Source organism: Punica granatum, chromosome 7 (assembly GCF_007655135.1).
Source record: "Punica granatum isolate Tunisia-2019 chromosome 7, ASM765513v2, whole genome shotgun sequence".
Classification (NCBI taxonomy): Eukaryota; Viridiplantae; Streptophyta; class Magnoliopsida; order Myrtales; family Lythraceae; genus Punica; species Punica granatum.
The window spans coordinates 24205933-24230890 of record NC_045133.1 but is presented as its reverse complement, the minus strand read 5'-3'; the positions used below and the strand labels follow the sequence as shown (position 1 = coordinate 24230890).

General features: G+C 37.1%; 2 protein-coding genes and 1 non-coding gene across 3 annotated transcripts; 1 reads left to right on the top strand and 2 right to left on the bottom strand.

The window, feature by feature from the left end:
• Positions 1 to 11852: 11852 nt before the first annotated feature.
• LOC116214711 (NAC domain-containing protein 83-like) lies at positions 11853 to 13676 on the bottom strand. The gene is made up of 3 exons (XM_031550138.1): positions 13263 to 13676; positions 12769 to 13070; positions 11853 to 12345 (listed from the first exon to the last, which is right to left on the bottom strand). Exons 1-3 carry the CDS (start codon positions 13450 to 13452, stop codon positions 12058 to 12060), a joined length of 780 nt encoding a protein of 259 aa, XP_031405998.1. The 5' UTR covers positions 13453 to 13676; the 3' UTR covers positions 11853 to 12057.
• Positions 13677 to 15852: 2176 nt separating this feature from the next.
• TRNAQ-UUG lies at positions 15853 to 15924 on the top strand. Its single transcript has one exon. It is a non-coding gene; the product is annotated as a tRNA-Gln (tRNA).
• An 885-nt stretch (positions 15925 to 16809) lies between these two features.
• On the bottom strand, positions 16810 to 19905 carry LOC116214710 (probable serine/threonine-protein kinase PBL7). Its single transcript, XM_031550136.1, has 5 exons — positions 19445 to 19905; positions 18654 to 18826; positions 18361 to 18556; positions 17628 to 18016; positions 16810 to 17416 (listed from the first exon to the last, which is right to left on the bottom strand). The coding sequence occupies exons 1-5, from the start codon at positions 19542 to 19544 to the stop codon at positions 16979 to 16981; spliced, it is 1296 nt and encodes a 431-aa protein (XP_031405996.1). The 5' UTR covers positions 19545 to 19905; the 3' UTR covers positions 16810 to 16978.
• Between the last annotated feature and the right edge of the window lie 5053 nt (positions 19906 to 24958).

The window sequence follows — 24958 nt, the reverse complement described above, 5'->3', positions numbered from 1 at the left end:
TAAATGTAATATTGATTGAGAGTATAAATTTATTATTGTTATGTTGTTTGAAATATATTTATATAGGTGGTTTCATTTATTTTCTTTATATTCAGAAATAGTATACGGTATAACTTCCCATATATTAAATAATACATATTTCACTTATTAATATTGAAAAGATAGGATTATTCATACATTTTGTGATAATATGAGTTATATGTTCGCAACTTTGAGTCTTAAAAGTTCAATATCCGTATAAAATATTGGATATATAATATGTGTCACTTTGAAGGGGGCTCGGAAGGGGGAGTCCTCGATCCAATACCCCCTCTCGTTGACCACCTAACCTCTCGGGGTTATTGTTTAAAAATTTAATTAATTAACTTTTCATTTTTTTACTTTTTAAATAATTTTAATTTGCAATTAATAACAAATTACTACGTGAGCAAAATTAACTACGTCGATTCCATGTCAGCAACTCCGTAATGCCCCTTCACTGAATGGACTAAACCGTCTAGTGGACCAAATATATAGAATTGATTTTGTTTTTTGAAATTTATATGAACAAAATTGACTGAATACCAAAACTATATGACCAAAAATGTTTTTTTTCAAACTAAAATATGAAAAAGAAAAGAATAATAAAAATAAGAAAATTTGAATGTGAAGTTTCGAACACAAGACAATATACATAATTAATGAAGTTTCTACTATTACAACACCAATAAACTTATGTCACTTTTCACATTCTTTACGTTTTTTATATTAAGTACTTTCGGTAGGTTATTAAATTAAAGAAGGTAAATGAAGAGACAATTAACAAGGAGTTGAGGAATTGCTTGAAAATCTTATGTGGCAAACTCACAGCGCACGAACGGAGGCTTGTCGTCACACGGGCTTGAGAAGCCTACTTTAAATACCTATAATAGATAGATTGACTTCATCTTTTATTCGTATTTCACACTTTCAATGTATCCAATGTTTTGCATAATATATCTAAACAAATTTAAGTAATATTTATATATTTTTTTACACGAATAAATATATTTTTCTAATGTATCACCTAATAAATATATTTTAATGTGACAATGTATTCGATCTAATCTTATGGATTTAGCTCAAACTCGTAAGCATTGTTGTAATTTTTTTTTTCAGTTACAAGAGAGATTTATAAGTCTTATGAAAGGCAAAGGGAAACATCATCATACCTCTTAATTAATGATAAGTATCTCGTGAATCAACATAGGTTTGTCCTTTTATTTTTCTTGGGTGAAAAACATAGGTTTGTCCTTTTTAATAACATTTTCAGTAAGTATATATATCTCCTAAAGTTTTTTTTTTGCTTAAGATATTTTCAAGAAAAATATTTTTTTTCCTGATTTAATAAATTAGTTTTGCTAATCACATGAGCACATATTCTTATCGTTGAATATGATGTTGAAATTGAATAGCATCAATTCTTATCGTTGAAAAATATAATTATTATTGTAATATTATCTATATATTTATATAAAGTTGTATCCCCATAATAAATGGGATTAGAAAGGTAATTTTATATTTAAAATAATGTCACAGAGAAAATGTCTAAATAATTGTAAATGTATATACTATTAGAATTAAATAAGTAAATGCATATAAATCATTACAAGCACATTCTTAATTAAAAAATATAATCTCAAAATTTATTTAGAAAAAATACAAAAAAAATCTATAAAAAAACTTTTTGGCATAATTAATAACTAAAAAAATTATTAATATGCAATGAGCATGTTTAAATGTTGAATACTTTTGAAAAGATAAAAGATAAAAGATAAAAGATAAAAGATAAATCTATTTAAAAAAATTAAAAGTAAGAATTTGCAATAAGAATTTATGATAATAGATGATTTGCATTTTCCTTTTTTACAAGATATATGGAAGTCATCTATTACAATTTCTTAATATTTGATATTTAAGAAAATGTAGTATTTTGTTTAAGTAATATCATTTTCTTTATCTATATTTGGTATTATAATTCATTTTCAATCATCCTTAATTTGTTATTGTATGCAATAATATTTGAATGGTTTCAATAAGAATATATAACTTAAAACATTTTAATTGTGATGTCAAAATTTTTAAAACTCATCTAAAAATAATCACTCCGACCAATAATACGGGTATCGCACGGGCAAAAAAGAAAAGTAAGATTTAAAAGTAATCGTGATTTTATCTCAAACACGTACTTGTCTAGGACATATCGACTTTCTCACGATAAGGGAATTATGCTGCTAGAAAGTATTAGATATATATTTCCTCCACATTTACCTTGTCAACTATGGGCTCATAATAAATTTGCGGCTGTGAATTAGAGCAGCGTGATTAAGCAGCTAAAAATAAAACAAAAGAGAAAAGGACATATGTGATATGTCTGGCAATTCAAAGAATATGAAGCATTGAAATTGGGACAAATGTGCAGACACAAGGAAAGGAAAGGCAGACACCGGACAGAGCACATGAAACTGATGGCTCTCGTGATCGATTTAAACGCGTGGGCCTTTGCTTCCGTATTCCACCCGATCTCCAATCCCACAGCTTTGATCAAATTCTAGAAACAGCTCATCATTCTCACTTCTCCCTCGGATTTAGATTCGATACGACACTAACGATTCCTCACGTAAGTTCACTGTACTATTCGAAAACTATTCGGTGGTGGTTACGTTGATAAATATATCATCCGCCATGGATAGTCCTGACCATGCAAGTCGGTTGTCAGTCGGCTTGACATCCGGTGTTGGGTTGGAATCGGATTCGACTTAAGTCAGCAGAGACAGTAGTTGCAAAAAAAAATGAACTGTGAGTTATCAAGTGAACGTTCTAACAAATTATCTTCAGTTTGATTGTGACAACTAATATATCATGTTTTGAGAAGATCGACCACTTCTAGCATGAGTCTCGCTGAGGCAAGTTCAACTCTAAAATTGTAATGGTCTCTGTATATCTTTACGAGATCGATATGATGTCTGGTTACGTCTTGATTGTCACTAATCTCGGGGAGGTAGCTCGGGATGAATACTTATATATGTAGACACATATCTTCATTTGCATTTGCAAATTATGGTTTGGCTTCCCATTACTTCTTTCCTTTCCTCGTTGAGTGCTTCATGGTGGACCAAAGAGATGAATGAATGAATCAGTCAGAAGCAGGTGGCAAGTCTGGTATTTTTTTTTTCCATTTCTTGGCCTAATTATAATTTAACCAATTTTCAAATATATTTTTTTGGTTATTACAAATATTTTCAAATAATAATTGGATACTCCAAATTGACACATTCCGGTGGGCGTGCAAAACTGCAAATTGCTGGGCTTTATTACTATAATAATGATAATTACTTTCTGGGACCAATGTTTAGCCAGCTGTAGCTTTGGAAATTTCCTTCAATTCTCACCTATTAATTAAAAGCCATTGACAATAAAAAATATGTATAATTTTCTATTTTGTTTAATCTCAGAACTGCCTCTGGCAGCTGGCAATTATTTGCAAGAAACGGCCTATTTGTGCGAAAAGGAAAAGTGCACCAATAAATTCCCAATTTCAGATCCATATTTTAGCAGTATTAAATAACTTTCCCCGGTACTATATTTAATTTTTCATAAACTTAATGATCTAACCTATCCTTAATTCCTTATCGATGTTAATTCCTTGTTAATCTCAACGTTAATTAATCTCTCTGTCATCGTCCCCAAATTCACCACGACAGTTTACATTTAGAATGTATGCATGACATAGGGGCAGATTAGTTGTTAATTTATTGAGGATTTAATCGGAACAAGATAGACAAATCAAAAGAGAGTTAATGGAAGCAAAAACAATCATATTATAAACCCTGTAATAATACCATTAGAATCTTATAATGTTGGGATCGACCCTCCTGCTCGTTGTTGAGAAAGTAAAACAATATAAAGTCCCACATCGGACGAGTAATAAAATGGAATGGAATTTATATGTGACTTGAATGTTATCACTTGAATCATTAATTTTTGATTGAAAATGAGCCCAAATCAGTGGCAATAGAGGTATAGGGAGTATCTCTTTGACTGGTAGTGCTTGACCGTGGTATTAAATGAGGCCAATGAGACATGAATGAGCAACCATATAGATGGCCTATGAGATCCCGAATCTAATTGTGTGGCCATTCATGCATTGTAGTTACTGTCTAGCTTGGTGTCAAAGACCGAGCGATGCCATCAGCTCACTCATGGACTTGATGTTGAAATTTATTATTATTATTATTATGGATAAATTGTACTGGTGGTACAAAAAATTTTACAAATGTTTTAATATAGTATAAAAAGTTTTTTTTGCTACTTGATGGTACAAAATATTTCAAAATTGTTTCCGTATAGTACAAACCGTCATCTTGCCATTGACGCCGTCAAGCCGACGCTGATGGTGCAAAATCGATTTTTGTGGGACGTTACATGATGGTGTAAAATGTTTTGAAGTTGTAACTTAATAGTACAAAATGTTTTACGTAAGTTACATGATGGTGCAAAATTTACAGATATTGTAAAAGACGGCTTGACGGCGTCAATGGCGAAATGACGATTTGTACTATACTGAAATATCTTTGAAATATTTTGTACTATCAAGTAGCAAAAAATTTTTTTTGTACCATATTAAAATATTTGTAAAATTTTTTGGACCATCAGTGCAATTTATCTTATTATTATTATTGAATCACTCTCTTACAACATGCAATTGCACTTCGCGAGCATGTGCTTTGACCTTCAAATTCGAGCTCCAATCTATGTCCTCTTCCGTATTCCATGGCGTATGTTTAATATGGGTGTGCCTATGGCTGGCCATTCCAATCCATCTCCTTTTACTATAGAGGCGTGGCTAGTAGCCTAGTCCTATTTACTATTTAGTAACTTTCTCCATTTGAAAGTTTTGGGGGGTAATTAAAGTAACCAAAGTTCAGGGATTGAAAATTATTTTTTCAAAAAAAATCTAAAGTTGCTGAGCATTGGGCCTAGGGGTGGCAATTCGTGTCGTGTCGTGTTTATACGTGTCGTGTCTAAACGGGTTCGTGTCATCGAAGTCATAACTCGTACACGACACGATTATTAAACGGGTTAGGTTTTGGAAACCCATACACGACACGTTTATATCCGTGTCAACCCGTTTAGACACGTTTAAACCCGTTTATCGAAACGTGTCATAATAAGTACACGTATATACGACACGATTATAAACATTATCGGGACATGTTAAACCAACTTGTTTATTCGATCAATTCAGTTACCCGGATACATTAATACGACATGTTTATCCAATTAACTCGCTTATCCGAATACGTTAACACGACATGTTTACACGTTAACACGACATGTGTTGGATTGGATGAAAGAAAAGAAATGAAATTAGGTTAGGAACTTAGGAAGTTAGGATTACATGAGGATATTTTGATAAATCCAAATACATAAATGAGTTAATGGGTTACATGATTATAGTAACATGATTAAACATGTTTAAATAAACAGGTTTAATCGTGTATAATCGAGTTATACGTGTTCAACCCGATAAGACACGCTTATTAATCGTGTTTAAACGGGTTTGACCCGTTTAGACCGATTATAAAAAATATCCAACCCAAACCCGTTTAACTTCGTGTCGTATCCGTGTCGTGTTATCGTGTCGTGTGAAATATTGCCAGCCCTAATTGGGCCGACGAATAAAACTACTGAGAACTTTATCGAATCAAGAGAATTCAAATCTTTACTCTTCTTTATTATTATTATTTTTTTGAAAACCATCTTTACCATTTAAAAACCGAAAAGTGGTTTAATATTAATACTGATACTCATCTTTGATCTGAAACTAAAATCCTCTAATTTAGTTACAATGAGACACTCGTAATACTTTACATTGATTTCACTCTACTTCCTACCACATCCGCGGGTTTTACTTGTACCAGAAGATATATCATGAGCATTTTCTTGTAAAAAAAATTTATAAACCTTTTGCTAAGGTTAAAGAATTATTATTGCCTCGTAGTCAAGATCAAATGGATGCTCGAATGAGAACATTTTTATATAATAGACTGAGGGTATTCGTAATCTTATCCGATTAGTCTTATCTAATAAATTTAAAATATATGTAATCTATTCACCAGAAACAAAAAAAGAAAAATCTGTGATCTATTAAAAAAATCTAAAGTTATTATTACAAATTACCTGTATGTTGCTATATACATCACGACATGTAAGGGACATACTCAGCAAAAAAAAAAAGAAAGATATGTAAGGGACATCAAGATGTGAGATCGGACAAACTTCAATAGGTTTGTTAAAAAGGAGCATAGGTATCATTCGATTCGAGATTCGAAATCTTTTAGAGCTATCGAAACGCTTTTAAAGTAATTACTCGCTCCATATATTATTGGAAATTCACGGAACGTCGGGAATTAGTCAGGCGAAACCTGCACCCTCTCTTATTAGGAAAAAAAAAAAAAGATCGAGCAGCTCCACGTGTTGTGGATTTGACACGTAGCATATGAACAGTAACATGCGATGCTACGTGTCACGAATCCTGTGGATTATCCCCTGGCTCAAGGCGTCCCCAGACAAGCGGAAAAGGACAAACGGCACGGTCTGATTGGCTTAGGATTGGGTCCCAGCCGTCTCATCCAGTTCGGTGACAGCAATTATATATCGGTTTTTTTCGTCCACACGGCGGATAACGTTGTATGAAATTTAGCGTACTTTCTGTATGGGAAAAATGAAGTATAAATTTCCACATACTACACACCAAAGGCAGATTTGTTTCACGAGCAGTTTGTATGATTCTTACAATGCAATGATAGATATGTAATACAAACTGGTTGAATGTCATCTAACCGAACCTTTTGTATTGACTTTTGATACCCGTCAAGGAGGAAATTGTTGGATCGTTCCGTAAGATAAGGTATGTATTTCCTTGGATGAGCTAGGCAATAAGGCTCGACCAAGCGAGAAGTAACTTAATTGTAATCATGACACAATAAAACCCTAAAACTCTAAAATCTTGAAAATTGCTCGAGCTGATCATATGTAACTTTTTCTTTTTAATTATTTTCGATATGAGGCAATCAATTCTCAATGCGAAGTTTGGATAATCAGGAGTAGTTCATGAGTACTCACGTGAATTTAGATCCATAAGGTCAAACATTGACCAACTCTGCATATGGTAGCTCAAGGTAGCTGGGGGAAGGTTCTGTTTTTGCTTGAAAGGTCAAGTGAATTCATTAAATTCACAACAAAAATGGATATGAGGAAAGAACTTCCAAGTAGATATTACAAGAGCAAAATAGACGGTTTATCCTCCGAATAATCGATAAAGAACCCCACTTCTGGAGTAATCCCATAAAAAAATTAATGTTAATGATCAAAATTGGACAAACAAATGATGCGAATTCACATCAAGCAATTCAAATATAGCAATGCTGGAAAAGGGTTCAGGCACAGCACCCTCATTCGCGTCCGTTTAATCTAGGTCATGAGATGCTCCCACTTCGTCCCCACCATCCCCTAAGTGCATCCGCATGCATAATGGCACATTTTGTCAATTGCATCATATCTCATTAATCAATCAACCAAATCAACATAATATATAGCCACAAGTAGCTACGTTCAAAGCTCGTCCAGAAGAATTTGCGGTGGGGAAGAACTGAACAGTGCTGAGGCTTGCTGCAACATCCGTCTCGAGTTTGTCCTTAGCTGGGACCCGAGGCAGCATCCGACGATCCGATCAAGTTCGAAAGGCCCCCGAGGATCCGTACTCCTTTGCCTTATGTATCGGCGTGCTGACCCACTAACATTATCTTCTTCCAAAGGCCTAGCAATCGTCAGTCTCAGGCTTAAATCTTAATCAGCCCGTCAAACAACGTTGACCAGAGATTACTATCATTTAGAATTGGGCAGGACAAGTTGGGTTTCTTGGGGTTGGCCCGTCTATTTATCTTAGCCTTTTCCAAGGTTGACTTTCATCCAATGTCGGGTCGCCCAAATGGGCTTCCATTGGGCCATTCCCAGGATGGTCAAATTCATCCAAGTCCATTAGGCAATGGACCGGAAATCACCTCGTAAACCAGACCGATATGGTACGTTCGGGGAATTCGGCGTACCTTGGAAATTTGGTCTCAGCATTAGCAGCTCAAGGTGAAGTTCCGGCATGGACCTCGGGAAATAGTCACCATATTCAAGAAGAGAATGATTGTTCCGTCCCTTCGGAGTTGAAAGTGTACATGACGGATAGTCCGTCCCAAATAATTATCGTGAAATTGACCTTTATGGATAGGAAAGGCCATGGCATTCGATTCTCTGCTTGTGACCGAAGTTAGCCTAACTAAAAATCGCCGCATTCTCTCACGGGCATGAAAAGCTGGACGACTTTATGCAAAGAAAAAATGGAAAGTCCAATGTCTGCCTTGCCAGCAATCATCAGGTTCGGTTTTTATTGACGAAGAAGGCAAACACAAACCAAGTCAGCAATTTACACTTCATAGTTCGTCTTTTCACATTGACTTTATTTATTTTTTAAATCGTTTCTTTCTCGTTTATAAAAAGGACCATACATTTATAAAGTTCAATTAATAGGACATGGGAAAGCTCACTATTCAAAATCGAACCTAGATCTCTTAGCTCGGATTGAGAGCGAATGTCACTAAAACTGAACTCCCTTTCTACATATCTTTTATTTTCTCTTTAGGAATATATGTATTTTTTGGGTGAATTATGAGGGCGAAACCAATGACAAAATGGATACTAATTTCTTCATTTGAAACGGAACTTAATTAGTTGCGTGTTGGGTGGCAAATTCGCATCTTTGAAACACTTCAGCGTCAAGAAATACCATGATGATGATTCTGATAGGCTTGTTTCATTTACTTGTATTATAGAAATTCACTTATTATGCCGTACGTTCTTAATTAGTTTGTGTCATTTTATTAATGCTTCCATTGGACAAAAAATCTCTCCCTCATGACATGAAATTTTCGTGAAGCCTTAAATTAATGGTCATTGGATCAAAACTTTAATATGTTAGCTCTACGTTAATCCAATAAATATCAGGATCTCATCAACTGTTGATATAATAAACGATAGAAATTTCCGACAATCTTGAATCCAAATTGCCAAGGCCGGCCAGCCGGCTGTCCGGGTCCCACAATCAAATATTTTTTCTTTTTTTTGGGGACAAAGATCACACGTTTTGTGATAGTTGGATTTTGCACAATCATTCGAGTTCGAAGGAAGCAGCAAATCTTGTTCTTATTATATTCTCCATGCACTTGACTGACTCTGTGTGGTCCTACGCAATTGCAGCTTTTCTACTCTCTTTGCATACATTCCCTTCTTCCATGATAGTCTGTACTTCTTCTTTTTACTTTGATATGTATTATAATTTTTCGGAAATCCAACCGATCCCGATTAATCTAGTTCAAGTCAAATTGGTTCACTAAAGGTTAATACTTTTTCAATCAAAATTTTTCTTCATACACATGACCTGAATTCGAAACTTAATTTAAAAAAATAAGCACTGAATTGTTTTAATCAGCTCTAGTAAGTAATCTTTACTCTTTTCAAGGTGGAGAAATTAGAGAATCAAAACCTTTCATTTGCTGCCATTGACGGAAAGAACAAAGAATCTCACTCACTTCTTTCGATTATACTAATCAATATATTTCAGTTTCCCACTCGTGTATTACAAGGTTGCGTTCATCTAGCCTGGTCTAGGAAAAGCACATTTCGAATATCTTTTGTGTCTTACTAGTTCTATTCCGTTTCTCGATCAGACGGATACCATATTCTTTCATAAGTTTGGACCCCAACAATAAATATGTTCAAAAAGGGAATGCCTTGTGACAACAGAGAGACCATAAGTTGAGATGTGAAAGTTTTGTCGAAGAAACATACGGATGCATTTAACTTAGTACGCGTATGGAGGTCGAGTATATATCCATTTGAGATGAACCAATACGCACTTGCTCCTCTCATCCTTCAAGCTTTAGAACTTTGATGGGCCATTTGTTGTTTAGATCGGCGTCTCTCGCTTTTAATAACTGTACAAGTTAAGTCCCATACATCCGATAAATATATCTGATCCAACAGTCCGAGTCGAAAAGTCATGCAACAATAAGATCGATGTGACTGAAAAGGCATTATTATAACATCACTAATAAAAGGGAGCGTTATGTAACGAGAGCTGTAAATACTCGACCGGGAAATGTTGGATGACAGCTCGAGCTGATTTCTCGAGTGGCGCGATTGTTTCATCGACACGGGAAGATACTATAACTCCATTAACAATATATGTGCATGGATACTAGGTATACTCGGAATCGGTTGGAACCTACCCGTTATGGTAGGGTTCAGGTAACTCCAATTGAAAATAGGGTAGGGTAATAGTAGTAATTTAAGGAATTGGTAAAAATAGGTTTCGATCCCGGTTCCAACATACAAGATACCCGGGACCTTTTTTTTTTTGAAAAAGTTATTTTATATTTACATAATTCTCTATGTGTGATGTAGTAGCTACATAATCTTAATGCGAGCTTATTTGCTTTGTCTACTAAGAAGAGCTACATCATCATTTTTTTGCTAAATAGATATATAATCTTTTAGTTGCGTATTTACTTTGTCTATTATATAATTCTAAGGAGAGCTATACAATCATTTAGTTCTGTGGATGGATGTGATCTGATTAATCTATGTCTACATTTGTTTGTTTTGCATGATTGTGAATGAGATCTTTTCGATTTTAATTATTTATTTCATTATTGTGCTAAGAGAAAAAAAGTTACAGATTCTAACAAGGTAATCGAAACCTGTAGTATAATTCAGGTTCCATATAGGTTCCGGTTCCAAGTTCCAACAGAATAGGATCCGGTTCTAAAATCTTGAAACTTGTCCCCTACAGAGTAGAGTACGGGTATCGTAAAAAAAAAAAAAAGATATCCGGACCCACACACCCCTAATACACACTCCAGGGGAAGCAATTCTTAAGATTTTATTCCAATGGGAAGAGCATTTGGTTCCCCACTAGATATCTAAATTTATATGCGGATATATCCTTCATGTGGGGGGAAGGAGAAGATGCCCGGCCCCTTTTCTTCCTCCACAATCAAATTCTTTCTTTAATTCGCCTTTTCACAGAAGTCATCATTAGACATTGTTATACATATCACAGCTTCATCGGATGCCTCTCTTTTCGAACAAAAACGATATTCCCTAACTAAATCGGACGCATGCACGCAATTATTTCACATCGGGCCACTAACGACCTATGGTTTTTGCCCGTTTCGTACTGATTCCGGTGAAATCTGCAGGAATCAGTTGTGTGATTGAATTAGTATAAGAGATATTTCTGTCACGGCCCGTACGAGAATCTCTCCACTTTTTTTCAGTTCTTTGATTAGCCTTACTTACAATTGTCGCCTCCCTTTTGTCTCCAAAATCGTTACGAAATCTTATGTATGTTTTAAGTCGTTCTATCGTATGTATTTCTGTTAATCAATATTATAAGACCAAAATATATCTCCGTAGACCTTGTCCCTGTTACGAGAAATACGGCATGTTTGAGATATTTACACATAAAAACGAAAAATCTGCCGCTTGATTTATAGATTGCGAATGCTTAGTAATGAACACTAACAATGTGACATGTTTTTTTTTTTTCATGATGCATGCTTGATGGCAGAAAATGAATAAAATCTTTAAATTCGGATGGATTAATATAATTAAAATCTCAGTACTGAATCTTAATAAATTAGATTCCTGTTCTCAGGTGAGAAAAAACTAATAAGAAAATCAAAACTATGTTTTGTATCTTCATATTGGACGCTTGCAGATGATTTAAACGACGGTCTAATAATATATTAGAACTGACAGTTCTTGAATTTTAATCTCTCTAATATAAACTTGCAGGCGGGACAGAGAATGGGATTGGTAAGCTCCAATAACCTTAGCCTTGCAGAAAGACATATTTCTTCAAACAATTCTCGCAAAATTTTGGCATCGATGTGATCAGATTTGTTGAACATGAAGAAGAGTTAATCAGGAAGAAAAATCATCGAAAGCGGTTGGGATTTCTTGCCCGTGATCACGAGTGCACAAGCTTGAACACGGAGATGGAGGAGGAGGAGGAAGAGGATCTGATCCTGATCCCCTACCCATCAGGTCTTGAACTTCATTCCTGAAATTGATCTCGGTCGGAGTCTGACTGATTGGCTGAGGAGCAGAGACAATTCTATTTTTCTTCTTGGAGTTGGGCTGTTTTATTCTCCTCTGGAACACCCTGTAGACTGCCCATTCTCCTTCTCCGTTCTCTACTGCTGGAGGCATCTGCATATATAGTATTCAAAATTGAAACTCAGGCTGGGGCCACAGAAAGCGTATATAGTTTTCCACTGGATTCCTGTTCCATTGATTTCTCTAGAGCTAGATACATGTATTCACTTTACATGTGAAATCGAGTAATTGGTCTGCAGTCGAGTCAGTTGGGTTAGGCTGATGGATAGAAAGTTTCCAGTTTAACGTTTCCAATGTTTGTACAATTGCAAGAATTTGCAGAAATGACTGATCTTGTTTGGTGCAATCGAAATTTCCAATAGAAAGCTTTGTTTTCCGCTTGTGATTCAACGATCTTGATCATAATCAGCCTGAACGACTATCCGGTTTTTGCAAGGGAATGTTTCTCAAGATGTAATATGGAAAACTTCTTTTACAGAGAATTAGGAATGGCTACATCACTTGAAACAAACTTACCGTTTCGTTCCTGAAATGGGTTGAATCCGAGGCAGTTTGAGTGCTGAGAAGGCGAAGTTCGTGCATGATCCATTGTGATTTCGCGCAACTCAAATTTTCCCCTTCGCGGAAAACCAAATTCCTTCTCATCCCAATGACCTGTTTACTTCCCCGAGCAACAATTCTCTTCTCCTTCCCAGTAAGCTTCCAGTATCCAGAACCGGAAAGCTCTCGGAAGGCAGCTCTTCTGTGCTTGAAGTGGAGGTTTGGATGCCTCTTTTCGGTTGTTTTGCTGAAGAAGTGCCTCCTCTCCCTCATATCACCTGCAACAATTATCACAAGATAAAGAAAATGAATGTCGATGAAAAACAAAAACCGATCCGTGGCCGCAAAAATCGACGAAAAGGTCATCTCTCGCTTATGGAAAACAGTTTCATTAGCTGTTTTTTAGGTGTCAGGGCTCCTTGGCTCGTCTCTTTCTTTTCTCAACTTTCCAGAAACAAGATTATCTGTACCTGGCAATCCCCAGGGATTGGTTCGAAGCACGTCGAGCTCGGGAATAACGCGGGCTGGCAATGGAACTGACAGGACCTTCCGCTTCAAATAGTGAACCAAGAGCTCCTCGTCGGTGGGACGGAACCTGAACCCAACAGGGAGTCTGATCTCTCCTCCATTGCCAAGGACAATGCTTGGCTTGCTCTCCATCTCGAAATCGAATTAAGGAAGAAGGGTAGGGATAAAAGAACAAAAGACTCGTAAAAACAATGTGCCTTTTTGCCAATTACCCACCAAGACCTAAACTTTCTGAAGCAGCCATGTCCATATATGTATGAAAGGCAATGGAATGGAATTATAGAGAGCTTCAAGCCCAAGTTATCTCATTTTGGAATCTGAAAGAGAGAGAGGAAAGGGAAGAAGATGATGGATGAGGAGAAAGACAAAGGTTCTTTCTTTATATGCGCAGAGAGAGAGAGAGAGAGAGAGAGAGAGAGAGAGAGAGGCAGAGAGACAAAGAGAGGAGAGAGACAGTCAAATGTCAGCTCCCATTTCTGACTTTTTATTTAAAAATAATAATAATTAAGTGATGTTGTCCGAGTCCTTCTGAGGGAAGGAGTCCCAGAAAATTTAATGATACAATTATTTGAAATGAGTGTGTGTATATATATATATATATATTTTTTTTTAAAATTGTGCACTACCTCATATATGAGATGAATAATGAGTTCCGACTAGTTCGTGTTCAGATTGAGTTGGCTCACTGAAAAATAAAATTCTCATGATCGTAAATTTTCTTCTCATAAAAACTCAATTCCGAGACCTTATAAAATGAGGAGAATAAATTCAAAACCACGTGAAACTAATTTACGTTAATTAGGTTATAGTATCTTTACTTATTTCAATGATTGAGATTCGATCATAAAAAATGTACTCGTGAAGATTCAAAAGATTTCAATAATTGAGACTAAAGTTTTATTTTTTGCTGGATAGAGTGTGTTTGTTTAAATTTAATCAAAAAAATATTTAAAAGTTAGTTACAAATTAGTTATACGAGAAAATGAAAGAAATGAAAGGGAGAAAAAGGGAAATGTGAGATATGATAGTTTAATCTACTTAATTGTTATTTTAAAAAATCACTTAATGAGTTAAATCAAAATATATGAATTAATATAATGAGCCATGTTTTACTTATTCTCAAAAAACATATATTCATTTTTATCAATTCTCTTTTTTCTTATACACTGCTTATCTTAATTAATTAAATGTTTAATTTTAAGCACTTATTTTATAAAACACCACTTAAATCTTATATATCTAATGATGGAAATCCGAAGGCATGAGTTTCAGAGTGTCCTTCGTGGAGCTGTAATTGTACGGCAGACTATCACTAGATTCAATTGTTCGAAATAGTTTATTGACTGAGACAAAAATTCCCATTCGAGGTTGGGAATGTTTGGTTGGTCGTAATATTCAAAGACTGCAATGCATTTTACTTCGTTTGGGCGTAAAATGATACCCTTCAATTATCTTCTCGGGTTAAGATTTTACATCCGTGCCCACATGTCTTTCTTATACTATCACCCACATTTCTCGTGATCTAATATATTTACCAAACACAATAATCACATCCTCGTGATTAATTGGATTCAACGGTCTTTAGCAAACGTGTGTTGAATTGGTGAGAGTTGGGGGGGGGGGGGGGGGGGGGGGGGGGGGGGGCAAAGAATCAACTGAAAGTCCACAAAATTCTCTTTCGTTGGCGTTGTTGGGTCAAACCTCATCAAGCCCACCCCCGCCCAAAACACACACACACACTAACTGACTCGTATTATATTGTCAAAGGGTCACGCGCCGATGAAGCATCGTGTGCCACATGTGTGTCATCATGGCCTCTCTGACCAAAACCGTAGATTTTCTATAACTTGCCTCTTACTTTTTCAAGAAGATCCACACGATTTATAGAATTATTATGGTACCTAATCGGGTGACTTATGTATCATCCGATTCATGTTCAATACGCATCTGTATTGATTGACGGAATTTTCGGTTTACCATTCTCGCAGTTGATTCCGAAAGAAAGAAAAGATTTCCATGCGAAGAGTCGTTAAGTGCGATGACGAATTGTTTACATAATCTTTTAACTTAAATCCCACTATATGCAACTTGCGAGTTGCAAGGACCAACACATGATAAATAATTAGTAGTCAAATGATGAATCGGTCCACCCTTCACAAGTCGGCCACAACAAGTTCCTACATGAAACTCATAAAACACATCACTGTATTAACACATGCGTCAATTTACAGTAATTGATGCTTCCTGCACATATAGGTCATTCGATAATGCAGGTGGGGAAGGCGCGGACGACTGTGAAAGGAACCGCGATGGATGATTTATAGGTCGGGACTTACAGCGAAAGGTGAAGCGATGTTAATAGACTTACATGCCTCGGTGAATATCAATGTGTTGCTCCTCAAATTTCTACATCTAAGGCTGTGAATACTTGTCCTCTCAATGGAGGGAGCCGACGGACTGACAAATAATCGTCAGTAAATTTCTTCATCGAAGTAGTCACAGTTAAAGATGATAATTTAAGGACAAAAGCGAGGTTCCATGGTGTAGTGGTTAGCACTCTGGACTTTGAATCCAGCGACCTGGGTTCGACTCCCGGTGGGACCTTTACTTGTTTCATTTATCTTTTTATAATACATTTGGACCGGCATGACTATGAAGGTTTTGCTAGGAATATCGAGATGTTGACCGGCCGCAGCTGCTGCAGAACTTTGGGGTTGTTCTCAGGTCTGGAGTCTGCGTGGTCTATGGTTTTTATTTTTCCCCTAAACTTTTCCCGTGTTGGTTATTGTTCTGAGCCTCGTCGGATGAATCGGCTTGTGCGTGTTTTCCCTTTGCTTCATTGGTTGACGCTATTAAATAGAAGACTTCTTGCAAGTGAATGGCAGGTTGAGATTAAAGACAAAACAAGGAAAAGATAAACATGCGTGTGGTTTGATTTGAGTCACTGAACTATACATCTTTGAAATTTAGATCGCTTATTCTAAGATATATATTTGCGGTAATATCGAGTGGTCGACCGCGATTATTGCTGCAGAACTTTATGGTTGTTTGGGACCGGAGTTTGCTTGGTCTGTGGGTTTTTCTCTTTTCCTAAACCTTTTCTTGTGATGGATTCGGTTATTGTTCTAGGGCTTGTTGGAGGAATCGGCTTGTGTGTGTTTTCCCTTTGCTTCGTCGCAAAGATTGACGGATCGGTCACAGATGATGTTGATGTGAGATCCGCCTTACAAATGGCTCTCCGAAGTGATCTCAATCGAGAGGCTTCCATTGCGTTTTGTTCTGATAGAACGACTTGGTATTGTCATTAATTATCGTAAGGAAACACTTGTGTCGAACATTGTAGTAACCTCTGAGCTACAAAGATCAGTTGTTGCATCATTTTGATCAGGTCCCATTCACCGCTTACATTCGAAGCTCGTGGTTTAGAGGACGTTCCGATTAATGACTCGACCCATAGGAGTCGTTGGCCAAGCTTTTATTTTGAGATAGTTAACATATTGATCAAAATTATGCTTCAAATGACATAGGATATCTCCCCGGCAGTACAAAAAGGATAATATCAATTCATATAAGCAAACCCAAAAATCAATATCTTCTTCCTAGTATCTCGCAAGCTCGATTATTACTATCTCGTCATGCGACTATAATCATCAAGATGTCACCTAATAAGGCCTTCGACATCCTTAATACAAGTCTCCGAGCTTTGCCGCCTCTTCTCTCTCCAGCTCTCCCCCCAACTCCTTGCCTCTGCCACCGCCTTCTCCCGCTCGAAGTCCCTGTCTTTGTTCAAGAGAGTCGTGGTCCCCGTTGGGGAGCCCTCCTGCAGTTGCGGCTCCATCTGGGGCACCATGGGGGCCGGTCTCCTCGGCCGGGGTCTGTGGACCTTACGTGGGGCGTTTGGATCGTACTTTTGGGACATGAGGTGGTTTAGTGCTTCCGACACATCGGTCATCGAGGGACGGGTGTTGGGCTCCTCTCGGAGGCACATTGATGCTAGTTGAACAGCATTCCTTAGCACAGTTTCTGGGAACTGACCCTTCAGGTTTGGGTCTGCCAACTGTACGAAATTCCTCCGGTCCTTCATCATTGGCCGCGCCTTAAGATCACATGGTAAAGCCCAAACCGTTGATCAGTACGACTAGGACACAGTAGCATGGAATAAGTACGCATTATAGGGATGCAATGCATTTCCCAGTTTAATTTGGGCAGATCGAGCAAGCCAGTACAGTTTTTTTTTTTTTAACACCAAATAAGACCGGAAAGTTCGAAGAACATTATTGCCATTAGTTGAAAGATGGTATACATACCCATTCGATGAGATATCTTGCATGACCATTCTCCAAGGATAGAGCTCTACGCCCAGTGATAAGCTCAAGCAAGACCACACCAAAGCTGTATATATCGGATTTCATCGTCAATTTTCCGCTCAAGGCATACTCGGGTGCACAGTAACCATGGGTCCCCATCACCCTCGTTGAGACATGTGATTTCTCTCCAACTGGCCCAAACTTAGCGAGTCCGAAATCAGAAAGTTTCGGTTGGAAACCTTCATCCAACAGTATATTCGATGACTTCAAGTCCCTGTATATGACTGATGGGCTTGCCTCATTGTGCAAATAGTTTAATCCTTTCGCTGCACCAGCTGCAATCTGCATCCTGGTATTCCAATCGAGTGGCTCCATATCCGGCGTAAGTTCTGTGACATGTGTAAGCAAGGATTATTTTCTTTTAGTAAGCATAAGGAAGGATCATTACTGATGCTCAATTGGATAAACAAGGTCAAGCATTGCTTGGCAAAATCTTTTTCCTTCATGTGTATTCTGCATCAAACCCGTTCAAGCAAACCCAATGTCAAGTGAACTCGCCCCTCAGTATTCCATTGACAAAAGGACTCACATTGCTCTAAGTTTCTGATCTAGAATATCATATTCAAATGAAAATTATCGTGTTAGAGAATTGGAAAATAGGGCTGCGGAATTAACCTTTTCAGAGAGAGAGATATATGGATAACTAGGCATAAACACAGATGTGCATGATTACCGTGCAAGTGATCTTCCAAGCTTCCTAAGGGCATGTACTCATAGACGAGGAGTCGCTGCTCCCCTTCAGCGCAGTATCCGATCAAATTGACAAGGTTCGGGTGATGCAGAAGAGAGAGCATCAGAACCTCGACCAGGAACTCCTTGTCCCCCTGGTGACCTCCTTTGTCCAGCTTCTTAACCGCCACAACCTGGTCCTACACAACCCAGTTTACGTTTATCCACGAGTCACCGACAGGAAAACAGTATTGCTCGTACTAAAACAAGGTGCTTTTTTTCATTCAAGATTATTACCTGACCAGTCCTCTTTAGGGTCCCCAAGTAAACAGCCCCGAACCCGCCTTGGCCGATGAATGATTCTTCCTGGAAGTCTTTGGTGGCGGTGGCAAGTTCTCTGTATGTGAATGTGTGGGCTTTGTCGATAGCAACCGAACCCCCTTCTCGAGTTGATACTTCATGGGCTGATTCTGTAAGTTTTCGAACCAAATTGTTTTCATAGCAGAAATTTACCAGCAAACCGAGCAATGCCTGTTTTTCAAAAGCAACACTTTCACAGAAGCAAGGTGCGAACTTCGTCGATCAATTGATCTTTTAAAATTCCGATAAACTAGATTTTGGTTCCAGCATAGTCAGGGCGGACTCTGAATCAAAAGCTTATCTTTGAAAACATGATATGTCATCAAAGACTTTTTGATACAATATTCCTGATAGATAGAGATTACACTAGGCTCGAGTTGCGGAGATCTTCGACCCCGAAATTTCACAGTAAACAAAACCAATCCATAGCCAATCGAATCATCACTTGGGCTCTTACTCTCTTGAAGAACACAAAGTTTAATCAAAACAGTAGACGCACTGACAAGACATCTATTCAGACAAGATCATTACATAAATAATTGAAACATTCACAGTCCACAGACAGAGCAACGGTGTCATTAGAAAACTCCAATTCTCGTCCATATCCCACAGCACATATTTCACATTTTATATACACACAATATATGTGTGTCTATATATATAGGACAGAAATCCCATGCAAATACGAGAAAGAAAGGAAGGAAGGGGCAGAGACTGAGACCACCGACCCTTCGGGAGAGATTTCACGGAGAGCTTCGATTTCACGCTCTCGTTCTTCTCGAGCTTCTTCCTTGTCTTCCAGGACCCGAAACACGGGCACCGACCCATTGACCCCGGAGTCCCAAATCACAGCTCTTCCCTCTCCACGCCGAACGCCGCAATGAGCATTCCGGGCAGGCCTCAGAATTCCGTTTCCTGCGGAAACAGGGGAGGAGGTGGGGAGTCGGAATGAATCATGCAGAGGACGGGGCGGGGAGGAGAGAAGGCTCTGCTTCAGCGTGGCCTTTGCGTGGGGATTCCATCAGTCCACTCGATTCGATTCGATTCAATTCTGGGGAGACGTATTGATCACGACGACACGAAGAATGAATGCGCGGGGCGGAGGCGGGTGGGGAGGTGAGATTGAGAGATTCCTTATTCCGGTCGTCAACTTTGATCCTCTTCGTCTCTGTTTCGGTATATCATTTTTTGAAGAAACGTAATTTAATGCTAAGGTTCTTTTCCATTTTTGAGACGTATTGCCCGTTTTCATTATTATTATTATCATTGTCACCATGCCAAAGTAAAAATACAATATCAAGATAATAATAACAATATCAACATTATGATATATAATTATAATTATTATTGTATAATTATTGTTTTTTTTTACTGCTAGAGAAAATGGTGCAAATTTGTTTTGTTTTACGCTTTGCTTGTGTAATTTAAGGGTATTGCTCGATTGATCCGTCGAGGCATATACATTTCTCTTGTTCGCGTGAAATGTAGCGAGTTCTTACTAAAATGTTTTAGTATGGTTGGAGATTAATTAGGTTGACAATACATGCCATTGTTCTACAATTTTGTTTTTATTTTATTTTTGAAATTACACCATCTTTTTGGCGAAATTATATGTAGGTTCTTCTATATAACCTTTTCAATTTTCTGGCACTAAAATAAATATTTATATATAAATGAAATGGAATTTTATTTATATATATATATATATATATATTATGTAACTATATAGGAGAATCGCCCTATAATCATTTGTGCACCCAGCCTATATATATATATATATATGCACTTTTGAGAAGTGATAATATGTAATATAATGCATGTTTATATTATATATATATATATATATTTTACGTTAAGCATTTTGTATATTAATTAAATTCCCATATATACTTAGGACGAAGAAGGAGAAAAAAGTAAATCGATAGGGCTGTAAATTTCCAAATAGAGAGAATCTGTTGATGCTTATCTCGGAGTTAAACCGGAAATATTGCAATATTAATTTTCAACAATTTTAATGTGAGCACACACATTTTGATAGTGAACTTGCTAATAAGCAATTAATTAAATACCATAATTAATACATATAGCTTTCGGCCTTGTTTTGGCAACGATTCCGTGTTTTTTAGGGAAAAACCATGAAAGATATTACTATCGCAGTTTGGGGATATTAAATAATATATATTTAAGGTTGCTCTTTTTCTCAACAAGTGCGCTTCTTGAGGTTCGAGCTTGTATTCTCCTCGATTGAAACTATTTACCACTCGATCAATACTTTATTCATCATCATTAAAAGATTTTGTGTTTTTAAGGATGGGGAGATATGAAAACAGATATAGACTAGTTTTTTTTTTTGCCCACTGCATTGTACGAGTTTATGTTCATATATCTCTATCTCATTATTATCGTAATTATTTATATTTTTTATACAAATTAATAATAATTTTCTACTTTTAATTTAAATATTCAAAAAATAATCTTCAATAATTTTAGTAAAACTAGTTATAATAATAATTTCAGTTTCAATTAATATGTATCACAATTTTAAATGAACTGTTAATATAAATTTATCTTATGTATCAAGTTTTGTAAATAGAATATATATAATTTTGTTTCTTGAAACATTGTTTATAACTTCATTTCTATTTAATTTTAATTTTAATTTTTTATCATCTAGTAACATTATGTTCTGATTTTTTTTCTTTTATAGGATCATGACGTTTTTAGAAATCCTATATATCATCAATTTTTTTTATAATGTTTATATCACTTGGTGTTTTATATATATGTTCATTTTTAACACGTATGAATCCATTCTTATATCAATTATTCCGATTTTTGAAATATATATTTGCTGTTTAACACAATAAAATATGCTCAAAGTGAATATGAAGTTTCATTCGATAATGAATTAATAAAATTAGACTAATTTTAAATGATTTGATAAATGTTCTTTTAACTAATGATCTTAATGCATTATATATTTATTTATCCAATCGAACAATGTATAATATACATATTTTTATATATAGATATTCACGCAAAATTGGTTATGTATTTTTTTTTAAATACGAAACTTGGTGACATTCTTATTACAAATATATAATATTTTTTGTTGTTTTCTTTTTTATTGGAAAAAAGAAAAAGCACTTTTGCTACTTGACCTTTGGCGCTTTTTTGAGATCCTTACCAACCATCCCTGTTATCGCGCTGAGACCCCTCTTGCTTTGTCTTCTTGGTGATGACTGTCGTGCACCAGTCTGTAGACCAAAAAATTGCAGGTTGCATGTTCACGCGGATTTTATCTCATAATAATGAGGTCGAACTTGCAGCCCGAAGTCCAGGTCCTGGTGGAGCTCATTCAAGTTGAGCTCACTGGCATTGACATATACGCAGTTGCGGGTGGTCCGGCTGCAGTGCAGGTGATGGCTCAATTTCAAGGTTTCGTTAATTACCCATTTTTTTTTTTTTACGTGGAGAAACCAGGTTATTGTTCATAACTGGGAGAGCAATACTCACACTGATATTAAGCTTAATTATATTTGACTCGGATCACTATGCTATATGTGTGCATCTATCATTTTTAAGTTTCTTGAAATCATAAGCAGAGAGAGTACTTGGGACCAACCACGTCGTCTGTTTTACGCTGTCTCATGCCCAATAATCCTTGTAAAAAGCCTTTGGTCTAATTCACCTGCCTAAACACTAATGAATCATCAATTCAATGTCATTATTCCTCCATCAATCTTTTTCTTAGTGGAAAGTCTTTGCTATTACGGGCTTAAAGAGAAAAATCATCGTCAACCCACATATAAGAAGCTCCAAAACATGACCCATTGTTTAAGAGATACAACTCATTATCGGTCATCTCACTAGACATTAGAACAAAACTTAAAAGACGGAGACCGCGGACAGTTTTGACATTCCGTGCAGCGAATTAGCTCCCCTCTGGGTCACGAGGGCCATAATAAAATTACGGAACTTCATCACTCCATAGCAATCAGTGGCCATTCCTTAGGTTGCTGCTGCCATTCAAGGAAACCCAAGGTCACCTTGGTGGGCATCCTTGACCTCTTTGCTAGGCGATGAAGCTTCCGCGGCCTTAAAGCCCTTCTTTGCTTTGCCGTACTTAGAGCAAGGGAGATCGTAGAAACCCTGTAAGAACAAAACCAAGTTTAGCTTTTGTGATGTCACTTTAATTTCTTATTATCTTGAAAATAAACTTAAGAATTAGTAATACCTCAACTTCAGCTCTGGGTTCTCCTTTGAATGTTTCCCTTCACGAATCTCGAGACTGAATCAGGAGTTCTTGGGGGAATTAACGGAGATAGCGAGATAATGTAGTAGAGATTAGTTAGGATTCTCTTACGCTAATCAAGCAGCTAGGCCAAATTTAACGGTAAAAACTCGGGATTAACGACACTCTTATTGAAGGTTTTTTTCGACTCTTACTGTTGTTCTTCACATTTATCCATTTCCATGCTCTCACGGATCAGTCTGCTTCAAACGTATTCGGTCACAAGGTAGAAGATCCAGAAAAAGGGGGTCCTCAATATGGTCAAAGAAATGTCACAACCGCTCCGATGTTGATTCATCAGAGAAATATGTTCCAGCTTCATTGATGTTAGATAAGCTCTCAAAGCTAAATTCAATCACGGGGCTCGATAACAAAGATAAGGTAAGCAGTCATATCGCACAACATCGACATTTCATATTTTCAGGTGACATGGATTACATTCTAAAAATGGACCAAAGCAGAAAATGCACCAGTTTATGAGCGCCAACCAGTTACTGGTATAATAAGCAACGGTATACCTGTTCACAGAAACCACTAATCGAGTCCAGGCATCATCAATCTATTTATGTTATCAGCGTGATCCTCGCAAAAAACCAATGCACATATTGGATTTTCATAAATTGAATAACTAGTGAAAAGATATTGTGGCACTGGGGATGGCAAGAAAGGCGGAAGGTACCAATTGCACCCACGAAAGTGAAATGGATCACACAAGCTAAGAATATTACAGGAAGCTGTTGGGCCGGTTTTCTCTCCTATATGGAGAATGGTAAGGGCCTAACAATTGGTATCCGAGTTCGGAAGTAAAAAACCCGGCTCGAAGTCCTCCATATAGTCGAGAATGGGGGGAATTGTTGGGCTGGTTTCTCTCCTATATGGAGAATGATGAGGGCGGGTGATGGAAGTAATCCCACATGGAAAAATTGAGAGGAAATCCATAGGTTTATAAGAGATAATGGTCTAATAACCCATTGGCTTAAGCTTTTGGGTTGCAGATGGGCCAGAGTCTGAAGTAAGCCCATGGATTTTTCCTAACAAGTGGTATCAGAGCCCAAGGTAACGATCCTGGAGAAGTGCACACGCTATGCGTGGAAACCCACACCGCGCCAAGGCCCGAGTGTGGAACTCGTGGCTAGTGAATGGCCTAACAATTGGTATCCGAGTTCGGAAGTAAAAAGCCCGGCTCGAAGTCCTCCATAAAGTCCAGAATGGGGGGGAATTGTTGGGCCGTGACCTAACAATTGGTATCCGAGTCCGGAAGTAAAAAGGCCGGCTCGAAGTCCTCCATATAGTCGAGAATGGGGGGAATTGTTGGGCCGGTTTTCTCTCCTATATGGAGAATGGTAAGGGCCTAACAATTGGTATCCGAGTTCGGAAGTAAAAAAACCCGGCTCGAAGTCCTCCATATAGTCGAGAATGGGGGGGAATTGTTGGGCCGGTTTCTCTCCTATATGGAGAATGATGAGGGCGGGTGATGGAAGTAATCCCACATGGAAAAATTGAGAGGAAATCCATAGGTTTATAAGAGATAATGGTCTAGCAACCCATTGGCTTAAGCTTTTGGGTTGCAGATGGGCCAGAGTCTGAAGTAAGCCCATGGATTTTTCCTAACAGAAGCTAACCAATGCAATACCTCAGAAGCGACTAAAATCATCTCCATGTTTTGAAAGATTTACAATAATGGCGGACGTAAAGAATATGACTCAATTTTCTTGAGAGAGAATTCAATTGCTAAATGCCCATATATGATACTAAAAAGGGAGAGAAAAGCTCGGTGGTGATTGTAAATGCATTTTATCAAAGGTTTGTGTCACAAACCAAAGACGAATCCCTAACAAGAAACATCGGTCACACGAAGCACAGCCTGAGCGTTTAGAGTGTAGTATCCTGTCATTGACTCTGTTAAAGCGGTACATATATATATGTGTCAGGGTCACAAGGAGGTCGA

Bases quoted from the DNA above. Each gene is read 5' to 3' on its own strand.
- LOC116214711 (XM_031550138.1), bottom strand. From the start codon at position 13,452: ATGGAGAGCAAGCCAAGCATTGTCCTTGGCAATGGAGGAGAGATCAGA. The intron at 13,071-13,262 runs GTACAGATAATC...TAATTGTTGCAG, and splicing joins CAATCCCTGGGGATTGCCAG to GTGATATGAGGGAGAGGAGG. The intron at 12,346-12,768 runs GTAAGTTTGTTT...CTATATATGCAG, and splicing joins CCCATTTCAGGAACGAAACG to ATGCCTCCAGCAGTAGAGAA.
- LOC116214710 (XM_031550136.1), bottom strand. From the start codon at position 19,544: ATGGGTCGGTGCCCGTGTTTCGGGTCCTGGAAGACAAGGAAGAAGCTC. The intron at 18,827-19,444 runs GTCGGTGGTCTC...GAAAACTTACAG, and splicing joins CGTGAAATCTCTCCCGAAGG to AATCAGCCCATGAAGTATCA. The intron at 18,557-18,653 runs GTAATAATCTTG...TGGGTTGTGTAG, and splicing joins CCCTAAAGAGGACTGGTCAG to GACCAGGTTGTGGCGGTTAA.